At 34.9% G+C, this 14,098-nt stretch overlaps 1 protein-coding gene across 6 annotated transcripts in view; it reads right to left on the bottom strand.

Moving 5' to 3' along the window:
* spdi (sperm antigen with calponin homology and coiled-coil domains split discs) overlaps positions 1-14,098 on the bottom strand; it is a 371,208-nt gene that overhangs the window by 262,428 nt on the left and 94,682 nt on the right. For all 6 annotated transcript variants that reach the window (XM_090399846.1, XM_090399843.1, XM_090399844.1 and 3 more), the window contains exon 2: positions 5,114-5,815. In XM_090399846.1, the coding sequence (XP_090255972.1) occupies positions 5,114-5,752 (639 nt within the window). In that variant the 5' untranslated portion in view covers positions 5,753-5,815. The remainder of the gene's footprint in view (positions 1-5,113; positions 5,816-14,098) is intronic.

The raw sequence follows: 14,098 nt of genomic DNA, 5'->3' as shown, positions 1-14,098 counted from the left end.
TCCTGAGCTCTTCATAATCACTCCCTCTTGTAGTTCCACATATACTCTTTTCTGACAGGGGTCCTCGCACTGCTGGCAACCACCCAGGTAATCACCTCATGGTCACTCTCACCAATTGGTGGATGATTTGACACCTCATTTATAATTACATCCTCTGATGAGATGACCAAATCCAAAACCCTTAATCCTCGTGTGCCCTCTGTTACATACTGTCTGAGGTAATTATCCCTCAAAAACTCAAGAAACTCATTTTCTTTACTTCCAGTTGCTATCTCATCATTCCAGTCTATATTGCCATAATTAAAATCACCCATAATCATCACCCTTTTCTTATTTGTTTGGCTAATTTGACTATACATTTCATTATCACCACCATCCACATTACCTGGTCTATAACAACATCCTACCAAGTATTTGATTCCATTCACCTCTATGTCACACCATACTGCCTCAAAACCACTGGCACTATTTCCATCTTGCATCTCTACTTTGTATGGACATAACTCTTTCTTTATCATCAATAGCACTCCCCTCCCTCCCTTTTTACCCCTTCTATCCTCACAAAACACATCATACCCTTCCATCGCTATTCCTGTCAGGATGTCATCCTCTTCCAACCATGTCTCACTTATTCTGACAATCTTTGGGTGAACAAACGCAATTAGTGCAACAATTTCATCTGTCTTGTTTCTTAGACTTCTAGCATTGGTATACAAACACAACAGCTCATTTCTGGATCTACAGCTAGTTCCACTGATACCACTCACTCGATGTTATCTCTCCATGCTAGACTGGGGTTTCCCTTTCTGCTTCTTCATTTTAGAACCCTTTTCAATTCCAACTGTTTCCTCTTGATCCCTGGTCATCCCATTCCTTTCCTGCCTACACATGCTTTGACCTCCTCTTGGAGCATCCACCTTTCTCACGCTGTGTACCCTTGTCCACCCTGAGCCTTGCCGTTTCCCTGCTCCTCTTTCACACCCATTCTCTAATTTTCTACACTCATACCACTCACTTCCCCATTCATATCCACTTCTTCAATCTCTCCTGCTCTTCCACATCACTTCCCTCTCGATCTGATTCATTCTCTATATTTACTTCTCTACCTTCCAGCAGCAGTCTCTCCAAGCGACTCACACCATAACCACTCAAATGCAGTCCATCGCTCCCATACAGCTCACTTCGTCCCTCAAACTCATTCCACGCATTAACAAACTGTACTCCCATCTCCTCACACATTTCAGCTGCATATCATTCATAATCCTTGCTCTCCACATGGAGATCAGATGTTAATAATAACGACAATTATAACAGGTACTACTAACACAAGTAAGAAAATTATTTCTAACAATCATAAAAAGGTATATTTCATAATAGCATTCTTGTATGATGACTCCATTACTAAAATAATTGAACCTAGAGCTGTTTTGTATATGGGAACATAAGTCTGTTTTGTGAATTTTACATAATGACAAAATTGGTCAAGAGCAATTGTTCAATTATGATTTCAAATCATTTTGACAATAATTTAAAAAAAAAAAATTACAATGGGGAGGAATCTTCATCAAGCAGTCTTAATTGAACACAAGACTTTAACAATCAAAATTACTTCAAAAATTCAGAGTTAAACTTTCTCTAATAACCCTATCTAGCTTTTGCCAATAAAAACGACCTGACTGTAAATGAATCGAATCCAACGAACACTGTTGAATGTACATTATAAATCTTAAATTTTACTGCATACCATCTGGCTGGATGGAATATAATAAATATAATAATAAAGTGAAGTTATTGCAATATATCATTTCAATATTTTTTCCCCTTTTCACCGCTACAATGGGTTGATAAAAATTGAAATAGCTCATCAAATTGCTCTTGACCAATTTTGTCATTATGTAAAATTCACAAAACGGACTCATGTTTCCATGTACAAAACAGCTCTAGTTTGAAATTATTCAAAATATTAAATTTCAATAAAAACCCATCTAGCCAACAGAATACTGGAATATCTAGTGAGTGGACAGACAGACTCACCTATCAACTAATGCCTTTCATTCTCCTTATAGAGAGTAGACAAGGCCTTTATAACACTATCTAGCTTTTGGAGACTGAGTGGGTAATTCAATCTCTGCCGGTAGCCAATCAGCAATAGATGGTCTATGACTATCACTAATTATAAATGGTAACCAATGAAGAGACAGGCAAACAAGTGATGCCATCTCTTGGTACCTAACCCTAACAGGACATGTTATTGTCTGAAATAATGGCGGTTCTACAGTCTGTTTTCTGACAGAGAGAATTAATTTAATAGGCATCTAGACATATTGTGAAGTGCAACTAGAAAAGTAATAATACTTTCCTTTGAGATCCTGTCTTAAGCAGGATAACATCAAAGCAACTCAAAGGAAGGATTTGCAAAGCTCTCCATAAGCTATTTATGATGAATGCTTTAATAAAAGTCTATTTCTTAACACCAGTCTTCTTCATGTATTTCTTTTAACTTATATAACAATACAATTTATCTCAATTATGAAATTTGGAAATCATTTTGTTTTTAGTTTTAGACTGGCTACTGTACATTAAAAAATGTACATAAGGATAACTGACTGATTCAATGTAAATTAAATTTTAAAAAAATATTATGTTTATATAAAATTTAGTTAATGCAGTTCAGAAATTTTGGAATATTATCAGGCTTTTTTTTTTTTAGTCAACACAAAAATAAAAGAATCTTAGTGCTTGAACATCTAATTGGATCAGAGATCCTTTGACCGTCTTCCTCCTCATGTGAAATAAATAATGACAGTTTACTTACATAAGCAAAGTGGATACTAGATCCAACATTATTTCAAAGCCAAATGTTTGTAGAAACTCTGAAAGTTTCATAAGTTGACCTGAGAGCTTAAGAGAATACAATCCTCGGTATCCCTAACTTACCTTAGCTTGCACTACTTAAAAGACATGAGCGCTGCGCAAGAGTCCATATATTTGCCTTTTATTAGTGCATTTGATAAAAGTTTCACTGGCCTGGCAGTTGCACTGTGAAATGCAATAATAAAAGGCAAATATGTGGATGCTTAGGGCAGTGCTCAGGTCTCTTAAGTAGTGCAACCTAAGGCAACTGAGGGATGCCGAGGAATGTATTCTCGTAAGCTCTCAGGTCAACTTACGAAACTTTCATAGTTTTTACAAACATTCGGCTCTGAAATAATGTTGGATCTAGTATCCACTTTGCCTATGTAATTTTACATCACTGAAACGAAGCCTTATGGCTCTTTCTTTTAGTAATTACAGTTTACTTCTTTTTTTTTTTTCACAGTTCAAAAAATAAAAAAAAAGTATAGACCATGAAAACATGAAATTGGATTTGACTGCACCATAAACATGCAGCACAACATATTTCTTCTTTCAAAATAAGTTTATTCTATCTAGAGACTGAACTTAGATTCTGTACTATGGATCTTTCAATTATCCAGTTGAGATGAAAATCAATTTGTTGATTAGTTAACTAAGATTATGGCTGATTAACAGTACGATAAAGGTAGATATTACTGTTCCAGAATTGGTTGACATGCAAATCTATTCAACAGGTGGTTAACCAAGGTTCTGGTTATTCAAATAACTAGAATCTTTAATAAATTTAGTTTAATCCTTTATCCAAGTGTAAGCAACTCGTGGTAAAGGTGGACCAAGCTCTCATCACTACTTGTCTTAGTATCTCCCATAATGTAAAACACATATCCTTGCAGACATGTATAATGCTATGCATTAAGGGAAGGGCTACTACCCAGACTGGTTTCGACCTCTAACGAGGTCTCTACAGTGGGAGCCAGACCCAGAGGTGGTGATACTAAGGTGAAAGCATGGAGAGGTCTTGGTCCACCTTTACCACGAGTTGCCTCACTCCTGAAGATACTTCAGGTGCAAACTTTGTTTGCTTACACTTGGATAAGGATTAAACTAAATTTATTATAGTCTAACCAAGTGGGAAAAAAAAATTCTGACATCTTTCTCTAAATCCAGAGTAATTTAATAATAAGGTGAGACACCTTTTGGCAACTCGTATAGGTAAATATGACCTCTCCATTGCTTCCACCTTAGTATCACCACTTCTGGGTCTGGCTCCCACTGAAAAGACCTCAATAAAGGTCGAAACCAGTCTGGGTAGTGGCCTTTCCCTTAATGCATAGCATTATACATGTCTGCAAGGATATGTGCTTTACATTATGGGAGATACTAAGACAAGTAGTGATGAGAGTTTTTTCCACCTTTACCACAAGTTGCCTCAGTCCTGAAGATACTTCAGGCACAAACGTTGTTTGCTTATGGATAAAGGATTAAACTAAATTTATTATAGTCTAACCAAGTGGGGAAAAAATCTTCCAACTAGAATCTTCGTTATGAGATAATTGAGATAAGTGCCAACAAATATTGCCTCGTGTGCCACAGGTTTATCTTTCCTTTCCCTATCCAGTACAATGACCATAGTTCCTGTCTAATGAAAGAGAGAGCGATGATTATAACATCACAAAACATGTAAATAAACTATAATATACTGAAGCAGTCTGGTGATTCTGTATTTGCATACTGAAATGTAAAATATATACTAATTATATGAAGAGCCAAAGGCTTCAATTTGGCGACATGAACTTATTTAAGTTAAGGAATATTACATCCCATATTGTTTCATAGCTGAATAAGAAACTCAAAGAGTTCCATGCCGAATATAGAAACTATATAAAGTTCGGCGACTCCAAGCGTAAGCAAATACCTGGATAGTGCAACACTGAAGCAACTCATAGTAAGGGTGGAGCAAGCTCCACCCTTACTATTCTTGGTATTTACCCATAATGTGAAACCTAGCTCCTAGGAGCTGTTCTACATTATGAGAGAAGGTCACTACCCAGACTGGTTTCAACCTTTATTGAGGTCTCATCAGTGAGTAGGTAGACCTATATAATACCAAGTTTGTAGAAACTTTATATAGTTTCTATATTCGGCATGAAACTCTGAGTTTCTTATTCAGCTATGAAATAATATGGGATGTAATATCCCTTAACTTAAATAAGTAAAATATATAAATTATATAAATAAATTCAATATAATTAATTACCTTTAATCTGTTGATTTCCATTTTCAGTGTTGCAATTTCTGCTTTCTTGCTTTCTGCATTTCTTACTAATTCTGAAATTTGATGTTCCAACATCACTTTTTCTTTCTCTAGCTGAAGAATGGTTGCACAATTGTTATGGTTCTTGCTTTGATTTCTGCCATTAGATGGTTTTACCACATTTTCTTTTTCACGTTCTTTAGCTCCACTAGAGTCTACACTTTCCTTACTAGCAGCTCGGCGCATATTACTAGAATTATGAAATTTATTTGAACCAACTTTCCTACCTAAACCTCTTGAAGCCAAAATGTTTTCTTTATTAATAGCACGAATTGGTGTTGTTTCTAATTTAGAACGCAATCCACTTGGAGTACCAAGACTGTGTGTTTTGGATGGTGCTGAAATCTTTCTTCGGACACTAGATGAAACACTATTATTGGACAAATTGTCATGGCTTCCAGATAAAAGATTCATGCATGGCTTTTCAGAAGGATATTTTTTAACACATACATTATTTCCTATTTGTGATTTATCAATTCCCAATTTTGAACTATTTGTATGACTAGAAGAGTGGCTACCATTGTTGTGTCCAGTGTTGACCCCTCCATAAGACTTCCCAGTGACTGGCCTTATGTTCTTCATGATGGCAAAGGGGGAAATTTTTCCCCAGCTTTAATAGAGCACACCTTTCATGAAACAGTTTGCCTGAAAAATGCGTAAAAATGAATAAAGATAAAATAAACAAATATACTAAAAAAAATTTACACTTAAATGTGATAATGATTTTAGATAAATGATAAGTATTATAGCTAATTATTTAACATTCTGTACTTATCATTGCTAACTTGTTCTTTATGTCAACTTATACTGCAGAAGTAGCAAGATATTTAAGTAATTTAATATGTTGATTAGAGAATATAACAAGTACATAAACTGATTAATTTCATTTTTCATCTTTCATTTTTAAAGTATACAGATAATATATTATAACTAATTTTATTACATTTTCTGTTTGTTTGTTTTGTGGAAATGACTGCTGTAAATAGCTCTTTGCAAAAATTTCTTCCTGAAGAGCCACTGTGCCAGCATAATTTTTATCATATCTGTTACTTATTTCTGAATCTGGTGTCCTCTTTTCAGTTACAACATCAAGCACTATACAAAGAGAAGAGAAAAAGTTGCAGAACACTATAGCCTGCAATAATGAGCTTTACAAAAACATTATGAAATTATGCTGTTCTTAGAAAAAAAAATTGGCTGTTCTTAGAAAAGCAAACTGCATAACTTTATAATATTTTTGTAAAATTTGTGAAATTTTGTAAATGTAGAGCTGACGAAGATTCAGCGTCATTGACTTCAACTGTGAAACATAACTGCTTCAATTTTCTTTTAATGCAATAACTGCTTTTTTTTTAATTAACTTTTTTATTTTATATCTTCCTCCCAATTTCAAAAGAATATTTGGCATAAATTGGACTTGAATGCAGAACTTCACAGAGTAGCAACACATCATTTCACTGAATAACATCTAGACTAGCTTTGAAAACAAAATATACACCTAACTATTCTGAAAACCTGAGCTATTGTTGCCATGGAAACATGTCACATCTGTCTCACTCAAACCTATTTATTATATTGGAGTACTAAAAATGAATATGAATTCATTATTTTCTATATTTCATAACTAATTAAACAAAAACATAATGCAATGCCGAAATCAATTTAGTAAAATATTCAGAAATGTAACTTTAATTTATAATATAAATTAAATATCAAAAAATAAAAGTTGCTAGTAGGTGTTGTGCAGGGCTCTATTTTGGGACCATCTGGAAATATGCCACTGTTTTCAGATACAAAATTGGGAAGAACAATGAGGAATCAAACATATGTTATGGCCTTATAGGAGGACGTGACTAGATTGTATGAGTGGGCAAGTGATCAGTTCTGTGTTGCAAAGTACAAGGTTCCAAAATTTGGTAGGCAATGATAGGATGCAAAAGCATACACTTGTTGGGAAATTTAGAGGGTAGTTGAAGAAACAAGAGACCTGGGAGTGGTGATGGATAAGGATCTGAACTTCAGAGGTCACATTACAGAAGTTGTGAAGTCATCTTATCAGATTATGACAATGATATGGAGCACCTTAACTTGCAGAAATAAAGAAATTATGGTTCCATTGCATCAAGCCTCATACGGATTGTTGTGCATAGCATTGGTCCCCTGGTTATTGTGGTGATGGGGATACATTTAAAAAGGTCTAAAGAAAACTAAGGCATTAACTGATCTTTGGAATGTGAAATATGAAGACAGAGAGAATGAGGGAATGCAATTTGTAAAGCCTTGTAAATAGGAGGAGGAGTAGGGATATGACTGAGATGTTTAAGTCAGTAAGAGTTATGTTAAATGTGGAAGAATGAATTTTTTTTTTTTTTTTACAGACTGGGAGAGAGAGAGAAGAAGAACAAGGGAAGCCATTCCTGGAAACTATATAAGGAGAGTGTAAACAAGGAAATAAGATGAGGGTTCTTTGCATGGAGAGTGGTTGGTAAGATCTAATAACACATTCTTTGTTCTTTGCATGAATATGTTTGCATGATTTGAAGAGCTTTGTGTGCAACAGCATGTACCTCCCATGATGGAGCCTTTTAACTCCAGAGAAGTCTGGTGCTAATAATAATAATACTTGATCCAAAATGCTTTTACAGATATGTTAAAAAGGAATAAAGATAAACAAAATGAATTAAGAATAACTAGCTCCTCAGGAAGAATTCTGAATGGTCAAGCTATGGTTATAGAAGAATTTAATAAATACTTTGTTAGTGTATATTTGCCAGCCTCATCAGCCAAGTGGTTAATGTATCCATTCTCCAACAAACAGGTTGCCAGTTCAAATCCTACTACAGACATGGATGTTTGTGATCTTCAGGTAGGAGATGAATTTCATTACTCACTGTGTGATACCTGTTGTGTCCTGAATAGTCAGAAATTGAAAGTTAAAATTTAATTTATTCAGGAACAACTACCTTTAATTGTAAGCAGAAAAATGTTGTGTTTTGGCATAGAAATTTTTAAATGTACATTATAATTTAAAGCAAAACTGAAGACGTATTTAGTTTAAGAAATGTGAGACTTAACCAGTTTGGTACAGAGTCAAATAAAGGAATTTATTTAAGGTTATTATTTAATTAGAGTATCCCATTCTATGTATTGTGTGAAAGCAAGTTGAGTGTAAGCTATAGTCCAAAGGTTACACTTTAGCCTTCCAGTACAACGTATGGCCTAAGGGAAGGAGAATTTATCGGGAAAGCGAAGCTAGAACGCTTTCTTGGAAGAACGGCACGTGCAAATGAATGAATGCCACACAGTAAACAACGTAGCTAAGTGTGAGAATCTCCAAGAAAGAGAGGGAAAATATAAGGGTCAAGTTCCCCCCCCACACACACACACGTGGCTATTATTTTAGTTCCTGGTTCCTGCACTCTTGGACGTTGGCTCTCCGTCTCTGCCAACGGGACGATTCCAGCTCGGCCGTAGAAGTCATGAAAGGCTTATCGAAGTTTGCAAGGTAAGGCTAGCTATTTCTTCATAACAGATTAGCTAAGCTGTATTGTGTGACTGACGATACAGATGTGTTCCTGCAGTTCCAGAGAGAGAGAGAGACCAGAGCGGCACGCCGCCTTATCATCCCGGAGAACCTGATCGTGCTGCTATCGTATGTGACCCAAAGAACAGTAACCCACAATGGTGCCTTGATGTCCAGACAAGATAATGCCCTTGGAATCGTAAAAACAAATCAGCATTATCTTTACTTTTGACTTTTCCAAGTGACTTTTTTTTTTTTTTTCGAATGCCCCTCTTCTGGTGGTCTCCACTTTGTTTCGGGTTCATACTCAAAACACCACGTTTCTTCACCAGTAACGATCATTTCAAAGACGTTTGAGTCCTTATGAGGTCCTTGCAGTGTTCAATTCGATACATTTTTTGGTCGTAGGTCAACTTGTGGAAAACAAATTACGAATTCAATTTACGAAGGCCCAAACTCTCAGTCAAAATGTTGTGCACAGTTGATTTTGGAATCCCCAATTCATCTTCAATCAAGCTCACGGACGATTTTGGGTTTTCTTTGATGAAATCATGCACTTTTTGGATGCTAACTTCGCTCAATCCAGTTTTTGGACAGTCCGGCTTTTTGTCATCCTCAAGCGTCTCACAACTACTTTGAAATCACTTAAACCACTCGTAAACTTGAGTATGGCATAAGCATTCATCACCGCATGCTTTTTAGAGCATTTGATGCATTTCGGTAAAACTTTTACCAAGTTTAACACAAAAGTCAATCGCAGCTCTCTGAAACTCGTTTTTCAACCGTTCGTCAAAACACACTGTCACTCTTGGCACTATAACTCGGCTTCTAATGAAACATATGTCATAAACAGTTAACACAACACTAATGAAGGTTGCCGCTTTGGACAACAAAAAGATACAACAGGTGGCGCCATTAGTTTCTTCTATTTTCAAAAAATTTGGTTTCTTTTTGGACAGAGGGTGTATAAATAGCAAATTTGGAAAAGAAGGAGGCTGAGGCTTACCTCCTTCAACTACAATTATACAATCTGCAAAAGCTCTGGCAAAATTGAACAGAATAGGACATTTGGTAGATTGTTAATACTGTTTCTCATTGTAAACATGGGCAAAATAGTAATAAATTATTTATAGAAAATTATATATTAAAAACTTGTCGATATCGGTGATACATCAGTTCATGCACACAAAAAACAGATGAACTTCAGTAAACAAAAGCAACATTCAACTGGATTGGTTGAAACAATAACCAATCACAGCCACTGATTTCTGGGTGCTATTGTCTGGCTTGCCTTCTGGATGGTTTAAAACCACTGAAATGGTAAGAATTTGACCCACTGCAAGTATAGCTGTTCAAAGGGCTCAAAAGCGACCATATTTGTAACTGCTATTAACATGAATATGATACGTTTACTCGAAAAGTGTCCTCTTCATGAAGCATTAGTATATTGCTTAATTTTAGGAATCACGTGAAACACTAAACAATTAGGAGAGTGTTTAACAGGAATAAATGCAAAAATATAATATCAGTGACACTGCTATTCCATGAGTGTGCACCGTACACCTAGCACACCTCAATATACACCCCTGACATCTTAGATGGTTCTAAATATCCTAATTATAGTTTTAGGCAATTTTAATGTATCTGGCTTGCCATTCTTCTGCTACAATCAAAGTATTTTATGTCTGTAGATATCAGTGTTCATGGAATTGGTTTGACTGTTTCGAGGAATAAAAACCCAAGTTTTTGATAGGGAAAACCTTCCACCTCCATATGAGACCAAGTAACTCACCTTTGCTATAATTATTCAAATATAAATGAAATATTTAAAGTAGAAGTCAGAAAGAAATTAAAAAGTTTGGAGAGGACAGTAAGAGAATTAGAACTGTGGGAAAAAACAAAATCTACAGTAATAGAAACAGCAAAGAAGACTAAGTAAAGCAACAAGAAAGAAAGAAAGATTGTAAATGGTTGTCAGAAGAAGCTATTCAAACAGCAGAGAAAATAAGAAAAATGAAACTTCAGAGAAACAAAGAGAGACAACTGAGTGCAGATTTCCAGAGACAGACTGAAAAAGATAAGGAAAAACATCTAAAAAAAAAGGTGTAAGGAAATGGAAGAAAGCAATATTATAGGTTGAAAAAGAAATCTGTTTAGAAAAATAAATACTGTTATAGAGAAGTTTATCCCTAGATTACGAGCTGTAAAAAAGTAATTTGGGAAAATGTCTGATGGAAGAAGAAGCAGTGTGAAAAAAAGATGGAAAGAGTATGTAGAGAATTTCTACAAGAAAAATAATAATATTGAAGGAGGATTTGAAAGGAGAGAATTTGAAAGAAGAGAATTTGTTCAGGAATCCATGAAAATAAAAAGTGAAGTGATATTAGCAATGGAACAGCTGCCAAAAGGGAAAACTCCTGGAGCTGATGGAGTGTCAGCAGAATTATTGACAGAAGCTGGGGATGGAGTAGGAATATAGTGACTGAAATTTGTCAACAGGTTTAGAAGAAAATATACTGGTCTAGAGATTGAAAAAAAAAAAAAAAAAATCAGTATTCATCTCGATTCCAAAAAAAAAAAAAATCAAATCCCAGAGACTGTGAGAATTATAGAACCATTGCTTTAATTTCACTTGCAAGTAATGTTATGCTGAAAGTGATCCAACAAAGACTGCAGCCACATGTGAATAGAGAAATGCCACAAGAACAGGCAGGCTTCAGGAGAAGTAGAGGAACTAAGAGACTAGATAGCAAACATGTGATGGAGTACAGAATGAACAAGAGAATTTCAGAAGGAAGAATTCTGTTTTATTGATTATAAAAAAAAACTTTTGATTGCATGGATCACAAACAGACTGTGGATTGTAATGAGCACCTGAACATTAATTCTCTTGATAAGAGCTACATTGACAACCAAAAAGCTTCAGTAAAAATAGTCTTTGGAGAAACAGTGTTTGAGTGGGGGAAAAAAGGGGGTGCAGCAGGGTTGTATATTGCTGCCTACCTTTTTTAATATTTATAGTGAAGATATTATGAGCATGGCTAACTTAGACAAAGACCCAGCTGGAATTAAGATTAGTGCTAGAAAATAAATAATTTAAGATATGCAGATGATACAACCCTCATGGCTGAAATTAAGGAAGATCTGGAGCAGTTGATTCTTTTGGTTAAGAAAGTAACAAAGTTGGGCTTAATTTAAACATCAGCAAAACAAAAGTGATAGCTTCTGACAATTTAAATGAATTTATAATAAAGGAAGATAAAATAGAAATCACTGAACGTTAAGATTTACTGGGGTTCAGAATCAGAAATATTGATAAATGTGAAGATGAAATTAAAAGAAGGATAGTCATGGAAAGAAAAGCTATGTTAAATCTCACAAAAATTATTAAAGACAGAGGTGTGAGTAAGGCCATGAAGTGAGAACTGTCAAAGCAATGGTATTTCCACTAGTGATGTATGGATGTAAAAGTTGGATTATTAAGAAGACAGAAAGTGAATTGATTCATTTGAATTATGGGTGCAGAGGAGGAGGAGACTATTAAGAAATCCTTAGACTGCAAGAATGACCGATAAGAAAGTTTTAGAGAGTATAAAGACAGAATGCTCTTGGAGGTGACGATCAATAAACAGAAGCTGAGGCACTTTGGACATATTATGCAAGCTGACGAATCATTGGAAAAGCAGTTATGTTGGGGATGATTGAGGGAATGAGAAGAAGAGGAAGACTGCAAAAGAGTTAGGTGGACAACATAAAAGTACTTACCAACTTGAATTTACAACTGCTGAAAGGACAAGAGGCCAAATGGAATGGAGAGTTTTTGTTCACAAGGTCACCAAGAGGTGAAAACAACTGGACAGCACATAATGACAACTCACCTTTAAATGAAAAGTCCTGATAAAGGTTCCTCAATTCACAGGTGGGATTCAAGACAAGATATCTTTCCAACCAAGCTTCATCAAAAACTGACTGAGCTACAGAAGGCCTCTGTCTGGAGGTGAATAAGAATGAATTAGAGTTGGGGGGAGGGGGGGGGGGGGTTGCAAACAATATCAAATATATTCAAGGTGGAATACGACACATATTTTGGTCTAGAGAGCTTGGCCTCATGCCTTTATGGAATCACAAAAAATAGTACTAATAATGATGCAAAGCAAAGAGATCTATAATTTGATACTTCTATTTAATATCGCTCATTTGAAATGGCACTAACTTGTCATCATTCTGTTCTCTACTCTAGCTCAGAGTAGAGAATGCTAGCTAAGTGTTTTGAAATTAAATATATATATATATATATATATATATATATATAATAAAAAATCTCACAACTATTATATTGGCTATTATATAATATAATAGCCAATATAAAGAGGAGACTATAGGATATTATATTCTATAATTTTAGTTCTTATGCATAATACACATAAGAGCTAAAATTCATACATCATGAACTCACTATAGTCATGTCAACAATCTGATAAATTCTTCATGCACAGTGGCACTTGAAAATAGTGTGACTAAGATGAAGCATCTAATGGAATACTGACAAGGATTACTTACCTTATTAACACCATACCCAGATCTGAAACTATTAAACAAAATAACGTAATAATTACTATATACTGGGTGACCAAAACTTACTCAGTTAAATTTAATGAGTTATTCATCAATAAATCTTAAAAATCACATCTAATTTATCAAACAAAAAATTTGAGTATTTATATCAAATTTAGAGATACTTATTGAACAAAAAATTTGAAATTGACTACCCAGCAGACATTCAAAATTAAGTCTTCTGCCTCAGTACATTTTTTCTGTTTCCTTTATTACTAAATAATATATTTTGTGACAATTCTTTAACCATATAGACATCTATATGGATTAAATACATATAGATGTATTTAATCCAAAGTCATCACTTTGTATCCATCATATATTTCAATGTAATATCAATGGTATTATAATTTTAATATGCACTTAGCATCCATGGTAACCTTGACATGTACACACATCATAGCAGGTTGGGTGGTTAAACAAATAATTGTGTCTGTGTTGATTTTGTTAAACTCAGACTGAATTGCTGCTCTTAATTCTAAGCATCCTAGTTATGCTATCTCTTGGAAATATCATCTTCAGCATTTTCCCAGATAGAGAATCTATGGGGGTTTAAGTTGAAAGAGTGAAATGCGCACTCAATCAGGGCCTCCATCTAGCAATCCAATCTCCTGGCAAAGTATCAAGCATGATACATAGTTTGGCAACATAGTGGGATGGTGCTCCATCCTATACAATGACTGATGAGTTATAGGCTTGTTGACTTTTCAGTATTTGAAAAGGTAAGGGTCCACCATGTGATAATTTTCTTCTTAACTGTGTCCTTAAGAAACCTTCAGAGGATATCACAT

Source organism: Typopeltis vanoorti, chromosome 11 (genome assembly GCF_054136105.1).
Source record: "Typopeltis vanoorti isolate ZY-2024b chromosome 11, IOZ_Tvanoo_1.0, whole genome shotgun sequence".
NCBI lineage: Eukaryota > Metazoa > Arthropoda > Arachnida > Uropygi > Thelyphonidae > Typopeltis > Typopeltis vanoorti.
The sequence above is the reverse complement of the archived record's forward strand: the minus strand, read 5'-3'. Positions and strand labels throughout refer to the sequence as shown.